The 27,618-nt window shown below is 43.1% G+C and overlaps 1 protein-coding gene across 9 annotated transcripts in view; it reads left to right on the top strand.

Annotated features, from left to right (window-relative positions):
* ERCC6L2 (ERCC excision repair 6 like 2) overlaps positions 1-27,618 on the top strand; it is an 84,092-nt gene that overhangs the window by 9,275 nt on the left and 47,199 nt on the right. For all 9 annotated transcript variants that reach the window (XM_084834105.1, XM_084834104.1, XM_084834100.1 and 6 more), the window contains 7 exons: positions 1,613-1,732; positions 6,839-7,032; positions 7,156-7,317; positions 8,489-8,696; positions 13,216-13,356; positions 19,379-19,492; positions 19,629-19,748. In XM_084834105.1, coding sequence (XP_084690231.1) covers positions 1,613-1,732; positions 6,839-7,032; positions 7,156-7,317; positions 8,489-8,696; positions 13,216-13,356; positions 19,379-19,492; positions 19,629-19,748 — 1,059 coding nt within the window. The remainder of the gene's footprint in view (positions 1-1,612; positions 1,733-6,838; positions 7,033-7,155; positions 7,318-8,488; positions 8,697-13,215; positions 13,357-19,378; positions 19,493-19,628; positions 19,749-27,618) is intronic.

The raw sequence follows: 27,618 nt of genomic DNA, 5'->3' as shown, positions 1-27,618 counted from the left end.
ATGCCCGGCATTTGATTAATTACCTGTGCTGCATTGCAGGTTGCCATGTCCAAACCTGGCATGTGGTGTAGCGGGGGTGGCTTCTAACCCACCCCACAACTCCTACTATGAGCCATGGGTTGTGGGGTGGGTTAGAAGCCACTCCTGCCATGCTGCGCACCAGGTTTAGACAACTCGGCAACCTGCGACATGGTGTGGGTAATTAAGCAAATGCCAGGTATGCATGGGGGTGGGGGAAACAAGCCATACTGCATTCTTTCCTCCGCTGATCATGCAAACCTGGTCGGGGACTTGGTTCGCATGATTACAGGGTGGTTAATAAGCCACGGTGGCTTATTTTCCCTGCTGCCCACACCAGTCATGTGGTGGGGGACTTAGCATAATTACCCACAGCAGTGTGGCTTATCGTTTTGTGTGAACCCACCTAGGGTGGCTTGTTGCTGTTGTTAACAAGCCACCCAGAACCCATGGGCCTGGTTTGCACATATGTGGGTGGTTAAGCCACAGTGGTTTATTAACCACCCTGTGAGTGCTGCCCAATTTCCCTAATTACCCTCACTGGGTGCCGCTTGTCATTATATACAAACCAGGCAAAGATGGTTGGTTAACAAGCCATCCAGAACTCTTGCTCTGTTATATAGTTACACTCGTATGAAGTGTAACAGTCCCAGGCTGCTGTTGTGTTCTGGGGTGGCTTGTTAACCACGAAAACAAGCCACCCTGGCCACATTTGCACAACCTGAGAAGCTGCGCTGCCAAGGGTAATTATGCTAATCGAACTGGCATGCATGGCGAGGGAAATAAGCCACCATGTTTTATTTCTGAAGCCACAATTGTGTGAACCAAGCCGGTCTGTGGCCATGGGTGTTTGAGGGCTCTGCACACCTTGGGTGCTTGGAGGGTGTGGGAGCTCATACTTGCCCCTCACTCCTTGCTTAGCTCTGTGGCAAACCATGCCCTTGCGTGCCTAGTTGCAGGATTGGAGTTGGGGTTCCTCATGGATGTTTGCATCTGGAGTCCTGAAGCAAAGTAACTGTAAGGCAGGGGTGGAAAACCTCAGGCCTGAGCACCAGATCAGGCCCTCTGGTAGATAGCTACACCAACTTCCTTTCCTCCAACCAGCTGCTTGCAGAAAAGTCAAGAAACCACCAGTTTTCCCTATTCTAAAACTGAGCCTCTCCTAAGGCTCAGTTACTGGCAGTCAGAGCATTAAGCTACAATATGCTGGCGTTGTTTTGTGTTTTTTGGCCCCACCATTTTTGCCTTTAGCCCTGCCCACCACTGGAATACAGCTCCCAAGAGCTTTTCTGAAATTGAATTCAGCTTTAGGCTGAAAAAAATTCCCACCCCTGCTGTAAAGATTCTGAGAAGTTGAGACATAGCAATATGCTCTTGCCATGTGTTGTGAAACTTGCCTGTTTCCATAAAGTACCCTTTCATTAGTGTGCCCATCATTACATTCCCATTTGTTTGCGCTCTTTTGGCATAAGGATAGGGTAACGTAGCCCTATTTTGTGTAGGAGTTCCGAGTTCCCAGGCTGAGCCTTGTTCTGAATGTTCTCTGACTTTCACCTTCTCTTTCTCCACCACTTTGAACTGTGTTTTTCCCTAGGTTATTTCATTTTTGGCTGCAGTGCTTCATAAAAAGGGGACGCGTGCAGATATCGAAAATAACATGCCTGAATTTTTGCGAAGAACAATGAAAAAAGAAATGCCATCTGTTCTGAAGAAAGTAAGCTTTTAATTTAGACGTATTTCTCTCTGAGCATCTTGAAAATACTGTAAAATTCATTTGTAGATGGAGAGATGCTTGTGGTAATGAGGTTCTATAGACCACAGTTACACAGTTTGCAGAGCAAAATCGATTATAGATGATGATTTGGGGGACATCTCTTATCAGTGGGCTTCGGCAGCCCCTATTATAGCTTCTGGACCCTGTATTGGCCCTTCCAGTAACTGGTGGGGAGGGATCACATGGGGTCATTAAATTAGCCTGGAAAACATTTTGCCTTTCCTCTATGCACCTGGTAAAGCCTAAGTGGTCTGGATAGCCTTCAGATAGTTTAATGGGACTAATGGTGCCTACCGAGCAGCTGAAGGATGAGGTGTTTCATTTCCACCTTAATGCTCATCTTCTTGCCTCTGTGCTTCTCACCCTCAGTTGGGTTGCCATTGGCTAGCTATGTCACTTCCAGGTTCTGCTTCCTAGACCGCCTCTGTCAGCACTTCTTTCCTAGCCAACTGTGCTAAATTGCTGGGTGTTTAGAAATGGAACACAGTGGGTCTGTTTGCACAACATGACAGCCCACTGTGGGTTATTTAACCCTTGGTGAGGCTGCGGTGTGTGTGTGAGGTGTGTGTGGCCACCATTTTGAATATGCAACTCCTGCTTGCGGGTTGTCGTGTCGTGCAAACCTGACAGGCCTGGGTTATTTGAGGGTTAAACAACCCATACATAACCCATGGGTATTTAATCCTCACATAACCCACACTCACCAGGTGCACAAGACATGACAATCCCTGAGTGGGGGTTGGATATGCAATTTGGCACCTGTGGTTGCCACAGCTCACTGTGGGATAAGGAGCCCATGATGAGCCACGGCATGTCATCCAAATGCAGTAATTGAGTCCTTTCTCCCCTGATAGTTTGAATTCCAGTGATATCTGGATTAAAAACAGTTTGATTTAAGGTTCCATCACCACAAAGAGTCTTCCCTCAGGCTTTTCTTGTCACCAAGTGGGCATGCTTAGAACCTAAATGTACTCATTTCAGTAAAATGAAACAGCTGTGGATACATTGGTGGCTGAGCTTGTGAGTGTTCCCACATCCCCTCCCCACTTTAACCCTTCATGAGTTGCGGGCTTTATTGTTTTAATATCTAGAAACTATGCAGGTTCATTTAAGCCAGGGATGCACAGCACCCCCTCCCCAAGGACTTAACTGTGGCCCTTTAAGTGCCCTGACCTCCCCCCACACCAATTTCTTAGTGATTGAACTGTTGCTACGAGCAACACAGATTCTCTTTCCATCAACAAAAGAGTGATCTGCATGAGGATCTCTGGAGGATAGAGGGGGAGGGGTTTTTCTTGTATCAAGTTCACCACTATTTTAAGCCCTGAACCAAATCTGGATAATCTTGGTCAGAACCATAACATGATGTCCACATATAACCTAGCAAGCTCAGAAATAGCATATAGAACATGTACTTTTTGTTGCTTCTGTTTAGCTTTCAAGTTTGCAAATGGGGACAATACTTTGGAGGGTGTTGATTCGATATTACATTACGGGCTACTTATTAATTTCAGTTTGTAGTGTTCTTAAATAAGTGGTACAATAACTTGTGGAACTAACCATGCAGGAATTGAAACAGGGGGAATATTACAAATGATAGTGAGCCTTATTAGTGAAATACAGGAAATGTTAGTGGTGTAGGATGGTTTATATGAACCTTTTCCAACCTGGTGCACTCCAATTATGTTGGATTCCAACTCCAGTCATGCTGGCTAGGGATTATGGGAGTTGCATTCTAACTGTTCTGAAAGGCATCAGGTTGGTAAAGGCTGTTTTATATAATTGCAGTGATATTTTGTGCTCCTACCATTTTTGACACTAGATAATTATAACATCATAACATTTCCTGTATCTAAGATTCTTGGTAGAGACTGCCCCATGCAGCGCATGTGTGAGATTCTGTTGTAACAACTTTTGTCATTTTTACTTTTGTTTTTAATAACTGTTGTAACAATTTATGGGCCACTAAACAACTTTTTCAGCTGCCATTTGTAATTGTAATAGTTTTTTTAAGAATTAGCTGTTTTATCCAAGGCACCATTTCAGTAACATTTCAGGAACATTTTAAAATGACACTTAGTCTGTAGTCCTATGCATACTTTCCTGAAAGTAAGCCCCACTGAACACGGTGGGACTTACCTCTGAGCAGATACGGATAGGACTGCAGTGTTTTTAAAAGAAAGTATTGAAAAGCACACAGTAAGACACAGTTTTGAAACTGTTAGACACCCCTATAATGAATGTATTTTCTTTCACTGGGATTTACCCAGTAGTGTAGTGGCAAATTCAGAAGTGCAGGGTAGGGTCCCTTTGTGACAGTCACAGCCATGCCCCCTTCTAAGATTGTACAACCATGTAAGATATACAGCCTTCAGCTGGGATCCAAGAACAGTGCAGCTGAGAGTAAGGCAGTGGTATTTCAACTGGACGTCTGAGAAGGGTGCTAATCTTTTGGTGTTAGGGTGTTAATCTTTTTCACCCACCCACTCACTCACTCAAACACAAACATTTTAGGTTTTCAAAATATGATACTCTATGGAGGTTCACCTTCTCAATTCAGCCCTCATGGACAGATCTCTTCTCATTTAAACAGCCCCCTTAGCGCCCCAACATTACCCATTAGCCTTTCCTAAGCTCCTTCATTATATCTCTCCCATCCCGCAGCAGAAATGTCCACACACCCAGCTGGATTGAAACGCACACACACACACACCTTCTTTCTCCTCTCCCCCAAACTTTTTTTTTCTGTTTCCCTTCCCTCCATCAGGGTTTGTTTGCCCAGATACATGCCAATCTTGTACCAAAAAGTGTACCTGACAGAGCAGGTTGCATTTGGCAATTCTGCTTACTGTAGGAATTAATATTCAAGAATTAATAGTGCAAACCAGTGGGTCTTTATTTCAAATTAAATTTACAGAGATCTTGGGAAGGCAGCTAAGGCTGCAGTCCTACGCACACTTAGCCTGGGAGAAAGCCCAATTGGCAATTGAACATAGTGGAACTGACTTCTGAGTAAACATGCATAGGATTGTGTGATAAATCCTAAAAACTGGCACAAACCAGCCACCCGCCCTGCCCCATAAGTAAATAATGGTGGCAGCAACACCCCCCCACACACTGCTGCTGTGGCCAGCAGCCCTGAATGGGCAGCTGGTGTTGCAGGAGACAAGGGCAGTGCTGCGCACGCAGGCATGGAGCAAGGACAGGCAGAGAAGCCAAGAGCTGGGGGGGGGGGCGAGAGGAGCTGCAGAGCTCCTTCAGACTCCCTCTCTCGCTCACTCCTTTTGTCTGGCTGGCTCTGTGTAGTAGATGAGAGGCAGCTGCCCGCATTCCCTCTGTTCTCTCTTCCTTCCCTAGCAGACTGCGACCCGGCGGGGGGCTGGCTTCAAAAAAAGTGCTGGAGCAAAGCCCCGGTGCGACCTGCCACCACTACACTGCTGGATTTACCTCCATGTAATTCAAAAGTTTAGGATCTGAATGAAACTCAAATGTCTTCTAAAGCACAGTGCAATTGCTAATAAAAATAATCATATACAAACTTTGTACAGCTGTTTTTCTTTAACAAAGAGCAGTTCTATTCCTATTTCTCTAGAATGAGAACTACAAAACCTCATTTCAGTGATTAATTATGTAGGTACTTAGCCAAAATGCCACAGAAGCAGATCTTTTGAGCACTTCATGTCTGGAAATTAGGATTATATACAAGACATTTCATTATTTTGAAAGGATAGTACAACACAGGAGAACATGAGCTTTGGTGGCTTCTGGCTTTTGCCCAAACATTCTTTTATCTGCTTCATCCACATACATCATAAGGTGAATGCACAGTATGCAGATAAGTAACACGAATAGTAGTGGTCCCACTGGCATTTAGCTCTGATCGATTTCTTTCTTTCTTTCTTTCTTTCTTTCTTTTCCCATTTAATTTTGTCAATTACCACAAAACTGAACAATTAATCAGTAGTTGGACTTCAGGAGCCTGACTTTGTTGGAATAACCAGGGTTGCTCTATACTTGTAATTCAAACAAATATTGAGCGTTTATATAGTACCAAAATATCTTGCATGCTATAGAACTAAGTTGGCTACAGCATGTTCCAAAGCAAACAAGGGCATTAACGTTATAAGATGGATTACTAATTACTTACATTCACTTCAATACACATGTGAGTAGTCAGATTTAGCTCTAGGTTTTGGGTTTTTTTTTTAGTGAAATTGGGAAAGGGTGCCCTAGCTGATACTTGTTTTTGACTTTCTCCCCAAACGTTTTCCCTAAACTTCCAGAAATTGTCTTTTGGCAGTTCCTCCCTCTTCTCTAGAAAAAACTCTAGGCTTCTCTTGGCCTTTGTAAGCTGAGATAAGAAGGAACATTAGCAGTGACTGGAAAAGGACTCAATTGCCCATATATTGATTTGTTGCCAATCCTGTTGTCCAAAGGCACAGTTCTGGTTCATGTAGATCAGGGATGGGCAGAAAATAGATTTCCAGATGTTTTAGGCTTCAACTCCAAGAATTCCTGAGCATTGGCCATCATGGCAGGGGCTTCTGGGAGTTGAAGTCCAAAAATTCTGGAGAAGGTAGATCTGGATCTTCTTCCCACCCCTGATCTAGATGGTACTTTTGGCTCTGTGGTCAGAAAAATCCCATCATTGTTTATTATGCATTTTGCTTAAATTGGTCATTACCTACTACTCATGTAATGTTTGCCCACCAATGGCTAAATAACCTTCCTTTTTTTGGTGCCTGCTTGGGACTGCAAAAACTGGGACAGGAGAGTTCTGTCAATAGGCAGGTCCCAGTACATGGCTGCTGGGCTGCATTTGCTTTGATAAGGTCTCCAGTTGTACAGACCTGTCATAAACACATGCTGGTGGCTACATTTAACCCCCCTCCATCACTATGGTTTCTCTCTCGCTCTTCTCTTCTCAGACTATTGGAAAGTATAGGATACCATGTCTACAAAGCAGAATGTAACAGTGTGGGAATTTTGTAGTTGGATGCTTTTTGTATTTATTCAAGAGTAATATCATATGTTTGTTCTTTTCAGACTTTCATGATTGTGGCACCCCTTTCTGTGCTGTATAATTGGAAAGATGAATTGGATACCTGGGGCTATTTCAAAGTTATAGTTTTACATGGCAATAGAAAAGACTACGAATTGAATCGAATCAAGCAGGGAAAATGTGAGATTGCACTAACAACGTATGAAACACTTCGCCTTTGTCTGGATGAGCTTAACAGGTAACTGAATTCTCCAGCTACTGCTGGTGTAGACAGTGCTTCATTTTAACATCCTAAAATGTTTTTACAAACCAGGACTGTGAATTCTTAGGAAGACTCTCACTATTTCCTGTTGTTTCACAGTGTAGAGTGGTCAGCTATCATTGTAGATGAAGTGCACAGAATCAAGAATCCAAAAGCTCAGATAACTCAGACAATGAAGGCTCTAACATGTAAAGTTCGATTGGGACTTACTGGGACAATTCTGCAGAACAACATGAAGGAACTTTGGTGTGTCATGGACTGGTAAGCAAAATGAAAGTTAATATTATGAGTTCAGACTGAAAGGCCATAACTGTTATCACCTTATTATTTACCTAAGTACACACACAATGGTTTATCATGTACATACAAAATGCATTGTATGCATAGGGCAGTCATATGTTTGCCAATATGTATTCTACAGGTCCTTGAGCCTGGGAGCTTTAGCAGTCTAGACTCAGCTCCCTGGTGCATGGACCTATAGAATACACATCCGCTGTGAAATGTGAATACACATCATGAACTGGTAGAATACATTGGATCGCACCTCCTTGTCACACATACATGCAATGGCAAATATGCATTTGTCAGTGTGTAATGTGTGAAGTGATCATGTTAATGCCTGATGTCATAGATTTGGATGTTCTGATGGGCTACTTGAGAGCACAGACAAACAAACTCCTATTTGAAACTCAAGTATATGTTTCCTTCTTTCTGCTGAAGATAGAACAGTAGTTCTTGACCCAGGTTTTGTTGGAATATCCTTGTTTTATAGGGTTTTGGAGAAGACAAATGGTAAAACTGTACTTCTCCTAATAGCAATAGGAGTCATAGCTTCAACTGGGACTATCTCCCACTTCTTTTTAGTAACTATTTTACTTTCTCCTTGAAGCAACCATGCAAGGGTCTGATATAAATATCTATCTGATATAAATATCTTAATTTCAGTTACCCATTTAGTTCACATAATATTGGATCAATCCACCCAACCATTTTTTTTTGCCTGATGGTTGGGTAGTGATGGGGTAGCTGGTCTTACGACTCTTTCAGCATTAGATTTCCATGAATGTGAAACATGGGCATGAGCCTCAGGGGAACATCCATGGCCTTCACTAAAGTTGTGTGGGAAGAGCCCTGAAAATAAATATATTTGAGAGTATGCATAGCGTTCTACAGTGGAATCATGCTGTATATATGACTACTCAGAAGTAAATCTGAGTTCAGTGGGACTTAAACTCCCAAGTAAATGTGTAAAGGATTGCAGCTTTGGTTAGCATATGGAATACAACAAATGGCAGATAAACTGGATCTTTGGTTGTAAAATTCTGCAGGATATGTGAATTTAGTTCATATATTACTGTGTGCTTGATACACAAGAAATCCTAGCAGACTGAAGAATGGCAATGCATCTACTTTTTTTCTCTCTCTCTCTCAGGGCTGTACCAGGGCTTTTGGGCAGTGAAGCAGGCTTCAAGAAGAAATTTTCTGATCCAGTAGAGCATGGCCAGAGGCACACTGCAACTAAAAGAGAGCTAGCCACAGGTCGAAAAGCAATGCAGAGACTAGCTCAAAAAATGTCTGGCTTCTTTTTAAGGCGTACGAAGGCTCTTATTAATGATCAGTTACCCAAGAAGGAAGACAGAGTGAGAACCATCAGTTACAATCCATTTATTACATTTCTTCATAACTTTTAATGTGGATTTTGTGGAATTTATCTAGTATACATTTTAGGCTTGGGGGACGATTCACTTTGTCCCTTACATATGGGAATGCACATGTGCAGTTGTGTATGTGTGCAGGAGCGGGGTTGATGGGGACTATGAGGCGCCACTACTCGAGTTCCTTCACATTCACACAGCTCTGCAAAAACATAGGGATGGATCTAGAGAAGGATTTGATTGTCTCCTTGATTGTTTACATTATTTCAGAACAATAATTCTGATGTTTAGAATTGGTGTGAGGAAAAATCTGTTTATCAATAACACAGTATGCTGTTAATTTAAGTGAGTTTGGTGCAGTCCCACAGATGGGAAACTGCAGGCAGGACCTTTTAGAAGGCTTTAGAAGACCGGGTGCACTATTTATTACATTTCTATCCTGCCTTCTTTCCTCTTTAAGGCATACAGAATTCTCCCCCTCTCCATTTTATCCTCACAACAACAACAACTGGAAGTCTGTGACTGGCCCAGAGTCACCCAGTGAGCTTCCATGGCCAAGTGGGGACTAGAACTCAGATCTCCCAACTCCCAGTCCAACACTCTAGCCACTACGCCACACTGGCTCTCACTAGTTCTCTCCATGCCTTGCATGGGATGAAGAGCCAGAGTCAGACTCTTCCTGCTCCATTTCTTTCTGTGCTACACTTGATCCTAGCCAAGAGGCCTGAGAAGCAATGCATTTCGTTCTGACTGTAGGAGGAAGGAACCTCTCCTCTACAGAGAGCTTTTGAAGTTATTTTGTGGGACTTTGTTCTTTTTTCTTAAACTATCTTGCCCATAAGGTTTGTGGAGGGGTCTTCAAAAACTGTTTTGATAATTTCAGTAAAATTCTTGACAGTCTTGGAAGCCAGATATTTTGATGTCTGAGTCACAGACACTGTCTCTGAAGAGGTAGAACACTGATATGAGAAATGAGAGAAGCCTCTGAAGCTGGGGCAGAGGGAGGGGACAGCAGCAAGGTGCCACAACAAAAAAGGCCCTCTCTGTGGTTTGTTTGTTTACTTACTTATTAGATTTATTAGCTGCCCATCTGGCTAGCTACCCGGCCGCTCTAGGTGGCATAAGAACAACATGAAATACAATGAATTTACATAATCAACTGAACAAAACAACATAACAAAACACTGCTCTAAAAAACCCTAACCCACCCCAAATGCCTGCCTGAACAGCTAGGTTTTTAAAGCCTGGCAGAAGCTCATCAAAGAGGGGGCATGGCAGAGGTCACTAGGGAGGGAATTCCACAGAGTGGGGGCCACCACAGAAAAGGCTCTCTCCCTAGTCCTCACCAGCCTAGCTGTCCTGGCTGATGGAACAGACGGAAGGCCTACGAGGCCAATCTCGTTGAGTGGCATCCCTGGTGTTGTTGAAGCGCTCCTTAAGATAGACTGGGCCAGAACCACCATATAGGGTTTTAAAGGTCAATGCCAACACGTTTAATTGGACCCGGAAAACAACTGGTAACCAGTACAACTCCTTCAGCACTGGAGTGATGTGGTCTTGCCAATGGCTGCCTTTAATCAGGTGGGCTGCTGCGTTCTGCACCAGCTGCAACTTCCAAACCATCTTCAAGGGTAACCCCAGATAGAGTGCGTTACAGTAGTCTAGGCAAGAGGAGACCAGGGCATGAACTACCATCATATGTACCTGTGCAGGATAAGGAGCAACCAGGAGGCCCTGATCTGTAGATCTTCGATAACCTTGAGTTCCTAGCATATGTCTTTGCTATACAATAGTCCTTCGGATTCTGCTATGCCTTCCCACCATTTCCCAGGATCCCCAAAGTGCTATTGAAGGTGTTGAATGACAGTGCCATGTGCATTCTGTTAGCACATAAGTGGTCTTGACAGCTGTGGTTCCTGAAATTCCAGAGGGCATGCTTGTCCTCTTTCTCATGGACTACATCTTTTGAACTAGGCAGGGAGCTTGGTTCTATTTCCACATTCACTCCCCACTGGGCATAGTCCTTCCACTCCCACTCCTCATTAAAGAGCACCTAAGAGGTCTTAATCAGTGCTTTTATATCTTCTACATGGAAGTCCTCTATCTCCCAGTGGTTAATAACTTTTTTGGGGTGAAGCCCAGATAAGCGCAGAATCTACTCCTCTGTGAATGTTCTTGATCATCTCTGTTTATTAAAGGATGCCAGCTTCTCTTCATATTCCACCAAATTTCTGGTTTTGTTAATATGTTCCCACTTAATATGTTCTCTTCAGATCCATAATGAGATCTGTCCCTTGTGTTAGTTTTCTTGATGTGGAAAGCATTTAAAATTCTACTGCTTCTCCTACAAGGTTGCTCTCCTAGTGGTCCTCATATCATCCCCCCTGAGCGACTGAACGGGTTGGGCAGTATCCAACAGGGCACAACCATTAATGTAAATTACATTGTGCTAGCATAAACTGTTCAAGTGCATTAGCTGACGCACCAATTTCCCTAGGAATAGTTTACGCTAGTGGTTTAGTGTAACATAATTTATGTTTGCAGTTGCACCCAATTGAATACTGCCCATTGTTTTGCACACAGATCTACTTTATTTGCAATTTTTCAAAGGCAAGGTAGTCCTTTTGTCAGATTTTTAGTTTAAACAGATTGTCTCTCAGTTCTGTCTGTCACTGTTTTTCCATTCCTTCCCCCACCCCCTCGGCCCCAGTCTTCCAGCCCTGAAGGTGAACAGTGTTCACATTGTTTGGATGTTGGGCATGCAGTAGTGGTTATCCTTTTTACATGGTTACAACTAGGTCATATTTAAGATTATTTCATATAAGATTATTTATCTCTTCATTGCTTATTGGGGGCCAACAAATGGCACTCCTATTTTACACAAGAGTGTTCTTGCTGGTTGGTGAAAGTATTCTTCCAGTGCTGTGGTGTGCAAAAAGTCCCCTGACTTGGTCCAATATTCTCACATTCCACCAATTCTATTTGCAGTGGCCTTCACCAGGGGAATTAATCTTGCTGCCATTTGTCAAGCTGCTATGGACACCACTACAGTGGAAGGTTGTCCAGAGGGTCATTATTATGTTGTATGAAATTCTTTTTTGGTCATGCTCTTTGTGACAGCTTTTGCACCCATGTAAGGCATGTGTGGTAGGGAGCAAATCAGTGCTCTCAATCTTCCAGAGATTTCTAGAGGGTCCTACCTGTGGTCTGTGCAGACACATTCCCATAAGTGTGACTGTACAGAAAACTTACTCGAAGAACAACAGGTAAGCATCTGTTTTTGAGATTTGTGTACCGTTTATTGAATATGGAAGTGTGCCTTCAGACAAATGGCATTTCACATGCAAGCTTTCATTTTCTGTCCAAAATTGGTCATGCATTCATTTTCTGTCCAAAATTTGTCATGATATGCTTAAATGAGTTGCATGACTCTGTTTGCATGCTTTTCGTCTTCAATATCCATGCAAAATTTCTGAATGGACTGGAGTTGTGTAGATGAATGAATTTAAAGACTGGCCAAAAGCCTTTTGCTCTTATACCTCCATTTATTTTTTTAAGCTCATTGTAAAAAGCTAACTCTTTGTTAAATGGAAAACTCTGTCTGGGCTTGGCATCACCATCATGAAAGAATGCATGCTTTTCAGTTGTCTTGGCTAGGATGTTTTGATGAGCATAAGAATACATTTTAGAGAACACACAATCACACATACCTTTAATAAATATACACAGTAGTCTGCTGCTCTTCCTTTCGTGTTTATACCTGCCTTTCAGCCAAAGCTTATAATAATGCAGTCTAAATTATGTTTTCTAAAGAGAAGATTAACAGCAATGTCACTTGGTTGCCTTTAATCTAGCAGCTTTTATTTTATCCTATTCTTTTGATAATGTGAATATATGTTCAAGATACCATTGGATTATTATAGCACAGCATGGTGCTGCTGCTTTGTGGGTGGCCTAAATACAGAAGTGATCTTGGGATTTCTGTATCCTGCTGGTAGAGACCAAAAGATGTCATGGAGATGCCACCCATGGTCTTTGAGGGGAAGGATAAGGTTTGTCATACCACTGTACAGAACCCCTCCCTCCTACACCAGCAATTCAGAATGTCAATCTTAAGAACTGGCTGTTTCCTTTTATTCCCTCTGCCTGCATTAATGCTCTACAATAGTGCCAAGAAATGGCAACTAGATCTTTTAAGCAACTGAAAATCTTCAGTCATACTGTTCAGCATTTGAATCCTTTTCTCTCACTTTCCTGCTCATACCGGCCACAAATTGAGAGTGCTTACCACAGTTTAACTTCCATATTCTTAACAGATTGTATCATTTCAATATAAGATACTTATGCTCATCTTTTTTTATAGTCCTAAAGTCCTTCTCTTTATTTTGCAACAGCAAAAACATGGCCCACTGAGTTATAACAGTTGACCATCTTCTTGTAGTCGTTCATATTTTAACCTTTTTATTTGTGTTTTCTTCCCCTATTTTGCATTTTATCTTGCCAGATAGTATATTGTTCTCTGACAGAGTTCCAGAGAGCAGTTTATAAGGCTGTATTGGAGACAGAGGATGTACACTTAGTGCTACAAGCACATGAACTCTGTGGCTGCAACAGTGGCAACAAAAGGAAGAATTGTTGTTACAAAGTAAGGTGTTTTTTTTTACTTGTTTGTAGTGCAAGTTCCATTTTGCAATGTGCATCTGCCCTACTCTGTTTCTACACCAGCTTTTTGCTCATGGGTCTGGTAAGGGCTATAGATGATAGATAGATAATGGCATGGAACCTGCCAATCCTTCTGTCAACCTAATTTTTATTTGGATTCCCAGCACTTTGTGGCAGTTCTGAGTACTCACTTTTCATCTTTTTATTTGGATTTAATAAGCACTGAAGTTGAGCTACTTGAAATATAGTTGACATTAATAGCCAAAACTTGCCACTTGTAGTATTATTATGTGTTTGGGTAGACTTGTTCATCTGAGGTTATGGTATTTAAAGTATTCAGTTGCACATTTTCTGACTTACTGTTTTTTAATACAGTGTAAGCTTTCATAGGTTAATCTGCTTTTTCAGCTGCAAAAGTGAAAGAGCTGATAGCAAATGAATGATGTTTATTTAAAGCATAAATGGGATGAAAGAAACAAGAAAGTGGGGTGTGAGTCAAGGAAACTGGGGATCAGTATGGTCAAATACAGTTATGTTTATGTGGCTGCAACTCACATATAGTGCCAAAACATGGTTTGCCAGTTCAGAGAATCCTCATGGGCTCCCTCCTCCCCCAAACCTTCTCTTGTTAGCTTTCTCCTCCAAAACCTGGTTTTTGCTAACCACAGATTTGCAGCATTATCCAAATTCACAGACCGTGGTTAGTGCCTTACCTTCAAACCATGATTTGAAACTGCACCTTTCATGCTTGTATAGCCGTTTCCACTTTTCATCTAACCTAAATTAGTTCTGGCCCTGATGACCATGATCTGAAATTGAGATCAGTATTTATTTATTTATTTATTTATTTACTTACTTATTTCATTTATATTTCTAAGTGTCTACCACCTAAGTATCACTTAAAATGGTTTGCTCCCTGTTGACAAATAATTGTGGCACAAAATTACATTGAACTCATCTGCTGGCTGATTTTCCTCATATAATAGTATCCTTAACATATTTTAGTTGATTGCTGTTCATTTGCTATTAGCTATTCCACTTGAAGTTAACCATAAGGCAGACTAGTTGGTCGCTGTGGAATATGACCCTCCCGCCTTAAAAGAAAAAGGAATAGAGAATGCTTTATGGTGTGCTCTCAGAACTTTCATTACTAAATCCTAGTAGATGCTGTTTTACTACCATTACCCTCATGAGATCCATAAAATGCATAAACTTATTTTTTTTGTCATGTTTATGTCACTGGAACTACCACAACGTAAATGATCAGTGAATCATCACCTACAAATCAGCCATGCATAGCCAGGAAAGTAGTTATTTGATACAGTTGTTGATACCATGCTTGTGTACTGGAAAGCTATTGGATGAGACTTCTTGAGTTGTTTCAGGTTAAATATGTTTTACATATGTGAAAAATAGTAACAACTTGAATCTAAACATATGTATGCGGCATGAATTCTCTTGGAAGTAAGTCTAAGTGTTTTTTTAAGATCATAGCCTAACCTGCTGTACAGAAAGCAAGCCAGGTTAACAGCTGTGATTGATGGGGCACAATCCAGAGAAAACACCTGCACGGGTGCTGCTCAGTGTATCATCCTCTCTTGAAGACTGGCAGAATTACTTAATTCATGTTGGCATTTCCTGTGCACACGCAGGAGGAACCAACAGGGTAGAGTTGCTGACTGGTCTCAGGAGGAAAGGATAAGCATCATAACAACTGGGGACATTGAGCGCCCAAGGACCAGTGGGTGCCACTGCTGCAGATTGGATCTACAAGCCTCAGAACGTATGGGAGTAAATGAGAGGCCTCTGGTATGCAGAGTGCATAGAAAAATTTACACTAAATCCCAGGGAGAGGAAGCAGTGTCTACCGGGCATTTGTCAGCGGACTCATTTATAATTAACATACATATGTTTAAGCCAGGGATGGGGAACTTTTTTTTAACCTGGGAGCTGAATTGGTTCTGGGCAAGTATGTCATGGGCTGTTCCCCAAAGTAGGTGGGGCCTACCCCTCTGCTGGTATGTGACCAAATGTGATTGCCAAGACCCCATTCATTTTCATTCATTCTCTCTCATTCCTACACTGCAGTCAGGCTTTTTAAAAGTCCCAGAAGTCCCCATTCATGGTAATGGAGGCTTTTAAAAATCCTGTTTGCAGCAGGGAAGGGGTGATTTCTCATGGGAGGGGTCACAGGGTTGGGTAGGGTAGGTTAGCCTTCCCCACCCAAGCAGTGTTCCCATGCTCCCATGCTGTAATTAGGCTTGGTAAAAGCCTCCATTGCCATGAATGGAAGTTTGTGTAAAGCCTCACTTGTAGCATGGGAGGGAGGAGGAGAAATCCCTTAAATCAGATTGGATAAGAGATAAGGACAGTGGCTGGATGGGGGCCCACAGCCCAGAGGTTCCCCATCCCTGATATAAAACATATTGTCATGTCTGCCTATAAATACAAATCAAGTAGCCAGAAACATAAGGTGCTTAAACAAATGAAGAAATTAAAGGTTACAAATCAAACCTCCAATTTTTCAACAAGCAACAGTTAATTCTGTGGGGAAGGGACTGCGGGGAGAAAGAACGGGATCTGTGTACAAGTTTGTACTAGCCCAGAGAAGTGCTTGGGCACTGCTCCTGCACAAACAATGGTCCCCCAATTATGGAATGATCTCACCAATGAGGCCTGCCACGTACCCACATGGTTATCTTTTCAGCTGAGGGTTAAGACCTCTTCCACTTCTCCCAGGCATTTGGCAGCATTTGATGAGTTTTTAATCAGGTCCCAGATTTGTCTAATGGTTGATTGTTTAAAATAGTTTTAGATATATTTTGTCTCTGTGTGTGCTGTATGTTTATGTTTTTTTGTAAATGGTTTAACACTTTGTGTAATGTATTTTTAATGGTTTTTAATCTTTGTAAACAACCCAGAGAACTTCTGCTATGGTGTGGAATAGGAACGATAATGATAATGGGAGGCTTTAAAATTCCCATTTATTTAACAGGTCTAGAGTTCATATAGAGAATGTTCCAAATCAGTTTCATCCAACGTGCATTTACATGAAAAGTTGCTGGTTTATTAGAACATTTCCAGTGCTGCGTTACATTGTGTGGTTTTTACTGCGTGCCCTACTCTGATGCCTGGTCTACCCATACAGTAGAATGAGGTGGTAGAGTGGACCGTACCGCTTCACTTCCTGCAGGTCAAATCAAAACTAGCACAACAGAGGTAAAGGTTCAGACCTCATCCACTTCCTGATGTGCTAGGTTTCTGCTTAGAATCTTTTTAATGCATGAGAGTATTAAAATAAATTATTTTATTTATTAAATAATTATAAATAAATTATTTATTTAATTGGTCATCCCATAATCTCCATTCTGTGTGCAGTGTGCAGACCTACAGTCTGAATGCATGTAATGGAGAAGTGAATTCAGCAACGTATTTAATTAAAGAAAAGATGATTGGTATCACAGAAGCCTTAGGTTAAGGCCATGGTGGCGATTGTTTAACCTAAAAACTACTATTTTTTAAAGTACCCTTTCTAAAAAGTATGAGCTGCAGGTTAACATTTGAGTTGCTTACTTTTGCATGTAATCTGGAATAATTATGTACAGAAACGTACATAATTATCCATGGATATTTAGACTGGGTTTGCAGAATCACGAGGTAAGCAAGCTATCGGGGCTTTTACCCTCATCCCTGCGTGTGCCATGCGCGCGTGCCAGTTGTTTATGTAATTACCCACACTGCAGCATGGGTTGTCCCATTGTCCGAACCTGGCGCACAGTGTGGCAGGGCTGGCTTTGTATTCACCGACAACCCACAACGTGCAGTAGGGGTTGTAGGGTGGGTATGAAGCAACCCGCAATGCACTGTGCACCTGGTTCAGACAACACGTCAACGTGCACTGCAGCACAGGTAATTATGTAAACAACCAGCGTGGAGGTGGGGGGGAGAAGCCACAATGGCTTCTTTCACCCCTGCAATTGTGCAAATCTGCCTATAATTTGTGATCAGAGTTGAAATAATTCAGTGCTTGAATGAAAACAAGAAATATGGATCTTCTTCCTTATGCTTTTTTGGTTCAGAACTGTAGTGATCTAAATTACTATAATACATTTTATTCAGTTTTCTGATTTGTAAGGATATAGGGGCCAGAATATCATGGCACATGTACCTTGAACTTAACAAGACTTGACAATAGAATTCAATTTTTTCTCTCCAATCCAGAAACATTCTTCCTATAGAAAAAGGTAATCAAAACTATAGATTCTGTTGCATGTACAGTCAGGGCCAGAAATACTGAAGCAAGGATAACTGTTTTGGCAGTTGGCCTCTGTACACCACCACATTGAAGCTGAAAGGAAACACACCCAGATGGGAGTGAAGTCAGGACTTTCAGTTGTAATTCAAGAGGTTTGGCAAAAGTGGGGCACTAACCATTCAGGAAGGATAGCCAGTGGCATACACACACACCCATCGTTGGTGGCTCAGAAGTAATGGAACAAACCAACCTCATTTCAAACTTAAGGGTCACCTTTAATACCTGGGTGAAAATCCTTTGCAGTCAATGAGTGCCTGAAGTCTGGAACCCATGGACATGACCCAATGCTGAGTTTCCTCCCTCGAGATGCTTTGCCAGGCCTTTACTGCAGCTGCCGTCAGCTGTTGCTTGTTTGTGGGTCTTTCTGCCTTCAGTCTTGTCTTCAGTAAGTGAAAATCATGCTCTGTTGGGTTGAGATCAGGTGACTGACTTGGCCACTGAAGAACATCCCATTGCTTTGCCTTGAGAAACTCTTGGGTAGTTTTTGCTGTATGTTTTGGGTCATTACCATCTGCAGTATGAAGCGGCGTCCTATCAGTTTGGTAGCATTCAGCTGAATCTGAGCAGAAAGTCTAGCCCTATACACTTCAGAATTCATCCTGCTGCTTTGATCAGCAGTCAGGTCATCAATAAACAGCAGTGACCCGGTTCCATTGGCAGCCATACATGCCCATCCCATAACACTGCCTCCACCATGTTTGACAGATGATGTGGTATGCTTTGGATCATGAGCTGTTCCTTTCCTTCTCCATACTTTTCTCTTCCCATCATTCTGGTACAAGTTAATCTTGGTTTCATCAGTCCAAAGAATCTTATTCCAGAATTGGGTGGGCTTTTTAGGTGTTTACTGGCAAAGACTAATCTGGCCTGTGTGTTCTTGAGCATTCCCAGTGGTTTGCACCTTGTTGTGAAGCCTCTGTATTTACATTCATAAAGCCGTCTCTTGACTGTAGATGATGACAATGACATGCTTACCTCCTCAAGAGCGTTCTTGACCTGGCTAGATGTTGTGAAAGGGTTCCTCTTCACCATGAGCAGAATTCTGCAGTCATCCACTTTAGTTGTCTTCCATGGTCTTCCAGGCCTTTTGCTGTTGCTGAGCTTCCCAGTTAATTCCTTCTTTTTCGGGATGTTCCAAACTGTTGTGTTGGCCACTCCCAATGTTTTTGCTATGTCTCTGATGGGTTTATATTGTTTTCTCAGCCTAATGATGGCCTCCTTCACTCGCATGGACACCTCTTTGGACCTCATGTTGGGAGTTCCAGTGAACAGCTACCAAATGTAAATGTAACACTCAGAACCACCTCCAGGCCTTTTATCTGCTTGATTGGTCATGGGGTACCCAGGAAACAGGCCACATCTGGCCATGCAGCTGCTTGTCAGCCATTCGTTCCATTACTTATGAGCCACCAATGATGGGTGTGTGTGCATGCCACTGGCTGTCCTTCCTGAATGGTTAGTGCCCCACTTTTGTCAAACCCCTTGAATTACAACTGAAAGTCCTGACTTCACTCCCATCTGGGTGTGTTTCCTTTCAGCTTCAATGTGGTGGTGTACAGAGGCCAACTGCCAAAACAGTTATCCTTGTTCCAATATTTCTGGCCCTGACTGTATATCACCTACCTCAGGTCAAATAGCTCTAAGTTGGCTTAAACCTCTGATCTTTCAAAGATTATTTATATTTCTACAGACAAATGCTCATGGTGAAACGATGAAAGCGTTGTACTTCAGTTACTTGACAGTCCTTCGTAAGATTGCTAATCACGCTGCGCTGTTACAAACGGACAACACTAGCAAACAGCAGGTTAGTTTCCTTGTGTCTTCATGGCAAGCAGTGTTTTGAAGGGGAAGCAGCTTATTGGTAAATTCCACTTTCATTCAAATGCTGATTACTGATTTGCTTCCATAATTTCTTTTTCATGATTTTTATTTTATTTTAGGAGGCCCACATCACAAGAGTATGCAGTGAAGTGTTTTTGAAGTTTCCTGATTTTGTGCAACTTAGCAAAGATGCAGCCTTTGAAACTATTTCTGATCCAAAGTATAGTGGGAAGATGAAGGTAAATAAATGAAGAAGGAGGTGGCAAATGTTTTGTGTGGCAAACAACTGTTGGAATGACCTTTTGTTTAACATTTACAGTTTCTGTAAGATCAATCTCCACCATCATGTAATTCCAAGACAGAGCATTTCCAAATGAAGCTTTTATTGCACACTTGTGTTTGGTCACTCTCAGAAGTTTGTGGGTCCTTTACACGACGTTGTCAACCTCCAGGGCTTCTCCTGCATTTCCTGACCTTTATCCTGGTTTTTAAAAGATCGGGGATAATACAGTAATAAATGTTAATCCGCTTTAATAGCCATGTGAAATTGCGCAGCTCTGCTATAACATAGCACCATCTAGTGGCTGTATAATGAAATGTAGAACTTGCAGAGTCCCAGAAAAAAAGCCGGTGTAAGGAGCCGATTTTATTCCCACAAAGAATCCAGAAGGAGAAGCCCTGGTAAGCTGCTGGATAAAAAGCTTCTTTGGAGAAGCCCATAAACTATGTTTGAGAGTATCCACCCATCTCATTGTTAAGAATAAATTTATAAGACGTTCCTTTGATGGCAGATATGTTGGTGCAAATTTATTGCTACTAGCATAAGAAGTGTATGGTATAAGCAGTGGCCATTTTGATACCACTGTAAAATGGTTACCCTCTTTTTGGGGAGGGGGTGTCCCATAACATACTTGTTTGTTTTACAATCAGTACACTATTTGTGAAAGGAATTAGAATGGAACACCATGCTCCCGATCTGTTGGCCGTTTCCTTGCATGGGAGCTCCGCAAACATATTGTGGCTCTTATGGGATTTTAGATCAAGCTGTTTTCCCACAGGTAAGATGTCTGGAAAGAAAAGGACCAGAACAGATAAAGAAAGAACTTTCCTGTTCTTTGTGTAACCTGCTTTCTGGTTTCCCAGATCCTGCAATGACACCTCAGTGGCGTTAGGAGCTCTGCTGGGGGGCAGATCGGGTGGGCCATCAGAGAAGAGGCAGTGGGCACTGGATGAGCAAGGCAGACATTACATGAATGGATGAACCCAGCAAGCAACTCCATCCAGTAGCCAACATTGACAGCCAGGTTTTGGGGCACCCCTAAGGCAGCCCTGCAAATTGCTCCTTTGGTTGCCTTTTCCTTGCAAGTAGAGATTGACCTAGGAAGCAGGTCCTTGCCTCTGCCCAAACATTTATATATTCCTTGAATCATGTCACCTATACAGTCTCTTGCATTTTTATAAGCACTGTGCTACTTTAGACCCTCTTTTAAAAAAAATGAGAATAGCAAGACACCAGTAAAATGAAGGCTTTAATCAGGCATCTCAGGAGATTTGTCTAATTTTAACTAGTATACCAAAGCTTCAGCTATAACAAGGTTATGAAAATACTACAAACACAGCTTTTAAAATTACATTTTCCTTCAAAGCTGAAATATTTAATGCTGATTTTTTTTACATATAAAAAGTACATGCATAACTTACATCAGTAATCCATTATAACTGAGGGATTGAACAAGACTGAAATAGCTATCTGAGAAGCCATGGCAGTAGCAAGTTTATTTTGCAAATTCCAAATTATTTGGAAACTGCAATTTCGAAATTATTTTGGCTCTGCCATGCCCCTTCTTTTTACCTCCAAAGTATTTCTGTATGAAAGGAGACAGGATACACCTTACATGGCAGGATTGGGCACCACTTGAATAAATTGTTTTTCAGAGGCATGGGAAGATTCCATTTTTGCTACTATCAACTGTAGTGGCCCCATTACTTTTCAGTATAACTGCTGTCCAATGGTTAACGACCATTGTTGTTAACTAGGTCGATGCATGCCAGTTTGTAGTCATATTCAGGTATGTATAATTCCCTACCCACTTTTTGTAGACCTGTCCCTGTAATAGACTTGTGACATTAAAAAGGTAAGGTAAAGGTGTCCTCAACCAGTCGTGTCCGACTCTAGGGTGCGGTGCTCATCTCCGTTTCTAAGCCGAAGAGCCAGCGCTGTCCGAAGACACTTCCGTGGTCATGTGGCCGGCATGACTGAACACCGAGGTGCACGGAACGCTGTTACCTTTCCCGCCGAGGCGGTACCTATTTATCTACTTGCAATTTCTTGCTTTCGAACTGCTAGGTTGGCAGAAGCTGGGACTGAAGACGGGAGCTCACTCCGTCACGCAGCACTCGGGTCTCGAACTGCTGACCTGCCGACCTTCCAGTCTGCAGTTCAGCATCTTAACCACTAAGCCACCTTTTTGTAGACCTGTCCCTGTAATAGACTTGTGACATTACTTAAGGCAATTTCCACTTGGATGACATAGAAGACATGGATTGGAATGAAAAAAGTTTGGTAGCCATCACACGCAATTTGGCATAAATCTCTGGAAGCCATTTTCCAAAATGGCCATGAGCCATCCTCCTGCAGCACATCTCATGAATTATAGGACCTACCTCAATAACATTTATGTTAAACTATATTATTTTAGATTTAACACAACCAGTGGTAACACACCCAAAGCTGTGTCATTGAATCTTTTGATGTCTGTGCGACAAGGTATCAGAATATGCATTTTTATCAAATTGAAAAAAATTGTAACTAGAAATCATTTATTAACAAACAAAACAAAAACCTGGTCTGTGGATGGAGTGCATTGTAAGTAGCTAAAGAGGCTTACAAACAATGAATGTGTGAATATAAATAGATGGAAATACTTCGATTGCAGTTCATGCTGTCTGCAGTTGACACATCTGTAAAATATAGCGCAACAGATGTCCATTCTATGATGGATGCTTCTTTTGGTGCATTGTTTTAGACAACCCCAGACTACAAACAGCTCAGTAGGAAGATGCAGTCAAATTCTTGTGGACAGTAGCATGACATAAGATTCATACCATGCAGAAATGCACGGGTCAGGTAGCTGAAACATTTAATCCAACAGATTGGTACATGGTCATGACACAAACCAGTGGCACCGTAAGTGACTTCATAGTGTGGTGTTGATGATAACTCATTGAGTTTCTCTTTGTGTATTTCTGTTTGTGTATCAAAAGAATCGGAGTTGTTTTGTATATGGGGTTGCAGTACTTGCACCAGGTAGTCTTCTTTCCTCTTCAATTCTCTGTTTGTCACATAGAAAAACACAAGCGGAGAAGGATCAAAAGGAAAGGAAGGGCTTCAGTTTTACGTTGTCCAGGCTTATGGTAACACCACATTGTTGGGTGTTGGGTTCCTGAGTACGGCCCTCTCTCTCTCCTTCTAGGCCCCACTATCTTACGTACAGGCATTAGTAACATAAGTGGTTTATTGTCAGGGATTTATACAGCTCCCTTGTAGGGTTATATAAGGGTTATACAATGCAGGGTTCTTCATGGTCTCTGTGCATCACACATATGGGCTCTGCGCCTGCATGGAGCCTCTATTCGGGAAACTAATATAGCCAAGGAACATTTTTGGTGGCAACCCTCCTCCGCTGTCCCACTGCCCATGTCCGAGTGGGTTCCCGGTTATCTCCTCAATTCCTTTTTGACCCCCATCACGGCTGCCTCTTCAGGAACGTTGTCCGCATTTCTTCGTGCAAGTTAGTGCTGAGGTTTTTCATGTTTTCTTGTTGTCCTTCCTGTTACCTAAAAAAAAAGTAATTAGTATAGTTGTTTGTTCTTTTTATCATTTTTTGAGTGTATGGCATTAAAGCCCCTTTCAGAAAATGCATCTGCTGTGGTGGTAAACTGCCTCTGACTGATGGACACTCCTTGTGCCTCCTTTGCCTCGAGGAGTCTCACATTGTAGAGATTTGCCATCATCGCAAGGCAAACAGACTCTTCAATGCCAGGTCACTCATTGGCCTTTTCTGTAGCCAAAAGGATTTCTAAAAAGGCTAAACGCACTAAGCCTATGCCAGATGCTCTACCAAAGAAAAAGAAGAAGGAGGTTAAAAAGACTCCACTGAGAGTTTCAGAGTTGGAGATTCCTCCTTCCCCCCTCTCCTGAATTCACCAGTTCCAAGGCTATCATCAGTATCAACAGCCATGGCGCCATTAGGCCCTCTGTCTACAGCCTCTGAAGGCAAGATCAGGGACTTATCTCCCGTCTGACACCGAGCTGATTCCACTCCTCGGGATTGCCGCTCATGATCTTCATCAGCAAACATCCAGGATCGAGAATCGCAGTCGCCTCGGTACGGGAGGTCTCAATCGTCTGCTGTTCCCAGGGACTCCATCCCTTGATACCGGTCACTGCTAAGATACTGTGAAGAATACCATATATTCTGATCGATATTGCATTTGGGATCGACTCTCTGCTTGGTCCATGCCACCTCCGAGATCTTACCAATGTGATGATTGGCGACTGCGTCGAGATTACGATCTATTCTCTGATTGAACCAGGTACTTAGGTGTGACTTCTCTTCAGTATAGAACCGGCCCTTTGGCTTCAATCTTGCGCCCGTTGGATCACAATGTGTTTTCACTACCGCCTCCAGTCACTCCACGCTCGTGCTCTTTGGATAAGCCCCGAGGCTATGTGGACCAGGCTCCTCCTGATCGTCCTTTACCATCTCCCCCTGTGCAACAGCAAGGTGAGCAAGTAAAGTCAATAAATCAGAGAGATCTTTCCCAGGATTCTGTAGAGGATTATCAATCAGATTCCATGTCCTATTCCTCCATACCTCTGCCTATTTCATTTCCAGATGAAGTTGTGGGCGCTTGAGACAGGGCCTCCCCTTCAAAGGGTATGGGTCATTTTTTGGAGCAGGTGCTATGGATGGCACAGTCTCTAGGAATTGATGTGCAGCAACCCACAGAACACATACAAGACCCGGTGTTTGATGCCGTATATACAGAGACATTGGTACCAGTGGTGATTCCTTTTCTTTCCACTCTTCTCCAGACTGAAACAAACTTGGAACACTCCATCTTTTGATGGCTCCCACCTCAAACAGTCTGGAGTCGATGTATAAGGTTCAAGAAAAAGTTGCCGCTTTTCTTTTCTCTCATCCTTGTCCAAATTCAATAATAGTTGAATTGGCTCAGGGTCAGTCCCAGAAACCTCATGCATCCCCAGTTGACAAGGAAGGACACAGACTTGATCTGATGGGACAGTGGCTGTATTTTTCCATGGCTTTAGGGCTTCATGCTGCAGACTATCAGGCCATGGTGTCGCGGTATCAATTATTTTTTGTGGGAAAAGTTGGATTCTTTATGTACTTACCTTCTGGATGACCAGAGGGTGCTGGCCAGAATGTTTCAGGGGAAGCAGTCGAACTTTTCAGTCAACAAATCAATACTGCCTGTCATCAGGCTGATAGTAATGTGAAATCCATGGTAGTCTCTGTGACTGTACAACACCATGCATGGCTTTGTTCAGCTGGATTAACACCAGAGGTCCGGTCTAGAATTGAAGACTTACCTTTTGATGGGGAAGGTCTATTTAATTCTACAATGGACGATCAGATGGACTCTGTTCAAATGGCGAGATCAACAGCAAAGAAGATGGGCAACGGACAACCACAACAACAGTCTTACAGACCAAGGTGTTGGTTTAGGCACCAGCCATATTTTCAGAAGCAATCTGCAGGTTGTGCCCCTTGGTACCAACCACAACAGCAGAAGAGGAAACAGTATTTTTCCTCTAAGTTTTATCAATCCCACACAAAGACGGACACTTCTTCCAAACGGTATCTTTGACTTGGAGCTTTTGAGAGTCGTCCCACCTCCGCCTACCCTGACTTTTGGAAACCATGTTTCTTTCTACCAGCATGGTGTGCAATAACATTGGACTCTTGGGTGCTGGCGATTGTCTGCCGAGGATACAAGATCGAATTCGACGTCCTCCCTCCCGTGGGAATTGTCTGAGTGACTTCACTGTCAGCCGTTACATCTCAAAACAGAGTTGCTTCTTCAGAAGGGAGCCATTCACTGCATCACCCCCACTCAGAAGGACAGGAGTTTTTTCTCCCTATATTTTATGGTTCCCCAAAATGATGGAGGATTGCGTCCAATCTTAGATCTAAGACGCTTGAATGAGTTTATCACACCCAAGAGATTCAGAATGACTATGCTGGCAACGATCCTCCCTCTCCTTTGGAAAGACATCTGGTTTGCAGCGGTGGATCTCAAAGACACTTATTTCCACATCGGCATCAAGGAAGTATGTCAAAGATACCTGAGTTTCGCAATTGGACCCAACATGTTCCAGTTTCGTGCGCTACCCTTCAGACTAGCTACCACCCCAAGGGTGTTCACAAAATGCATGGCTGTAGTATGTGCATACCTCTGTGTTAAGGGCATTGAAGTCTACCCATATCCGGACAACTGGCTCCTCGTAGGTCCTTTCAAAGAGTCACTGGATCGTGCCATTGTAGTCCTGAATCTTCTCGAAGCTCTGGGTCTCTGCCTCAACGAGGAGAAGGCAACTTTGTCTCTCACGCCGACTATATCTTCCATTGGAGCAGTATTGGACTCGAGGATGAGTTGTGCATATCTTCCTCAGAAGTGCTTGGATCATTTAATCTCTTTGGTGAGCGCTCAGTACCAACATCGGCATGCGTTGGCTCACAACATTCGGTGTTTCTTAGGACACATGGCAGCAACTGTGCCACTGGTGGAGTGGGCACATCTGAGAATGTGACTGTTAAAGAACTTGTTTATTCAAGTTTTCTACAATGAGACCGATGCTCATTGAACCCAACTCTGGCTTCTGGATGGCGTTGTGTCCTCTCTCCATTGGTGGATGGATCCAAACAATCTCAATCAAGGTATTCTGTTTGCACAGCCTCCATCTCAAGTTCTCACCACAGATGCCTCTCTCTTTGGTTGGGGAGCCCATTCTGGACCATTATGAATCCAGGGTTGATGGTCGGGAGCAGAAAGATGGGCTCACATCAATTTCCTGGAGTTGTGGGCGGTATGGAAAGCCTTATGGGCCTTTGTGACCTATCTGCGGAGCAGACATGTCCAAATTTTGATGGACAACACCTCTGTTCTTTGGAACCTAAACAAGCAAGGTGGTACCTATTCATCCAAACTGGTGGGCCTAGGGATGGACGAAAGGGACTTACCTGGTCCCGCAGCTTGCTTCGCGGTGGGGGGGAGGCGCCTCAGTTCTCCCCCCGAAGTTCAGGCGAGAGGGGGGAGGCGCCCCATCCCTCGCTGCCGAAATTCAGGCCGGGGAGGAGCGCCCCGTCTACCTGGCCGCGAAAAAAAAATAAAGTTAAAAAAAAAACACCACACCCGTGATAGGCTACGTAACGATTTACGTAGCCTATCACGGCTAGATTTCCAAAGTCATCCATGATAGGCTATGTAAATCGTCACGTAGCCTATCACGGGTGACTTTGAAGGAAAAAAAAAGCGCGTATGCAAATGGCGGCGCCCATGACCCATAAGCGCTATTTGCATTGCCCTTATTTTCGCCGTAGTCTAAGTAAATCTTTATGTAGACTAGACGTGCCAAACTAAGGAACACAAATGGCGGCGCCCCGTGGGCGCCGCCATTTGCATACGCGCTTTTTTTTTTCAAAGTCAACCGTGATAGGCTACGTGACGATTTACGTAGCCTATCACGGCTGACTTTGGAAATCTAGCCGTGATAGGCTATGTAAATCGTTACGTAGCCTATCACGGGTATGGTTTTTTTTTTACTTTCCTTTTTTATTTTGCAATGGCGGCGGCGGCAGCCGGTCAGAAGGCCGGCCGCCGCCCCTGCCGAACCGCCGCCAGGACCCGCCTCCGAGAGGGACATTCGCACGAGGTAAGTCCCATCCCGGGGGGGGGGGGGGCCGGCGGAGAATTTCACCACCAATTTCGGGGGGCCGAATGCGTTGGCATTCAGCCTCCCGGAGATTCGTGGAGAAATTCTCTGCCATCCCTAGGTGGGCCTCACCCTCCAGATCTACGACT

The sequence above is a fragment of the Heloderma suspectum genome, chromosome 2, assembly GCF_057233095.1.
Source record: "Heloderma suspectum isolate Gila_16-S chromosome 2, 16-S_ref, whole genome shotgun sequence".
Taxonomy (NCBI): Eukaryota; Metazoa; Chordata; class Lepidosauria; order Squamata; family Helodermatidae; genus Heloderma; species Heloderma suspectum.
This window is presented reverse-complemented; position numbering and strand designations above follow the sequence as displayed.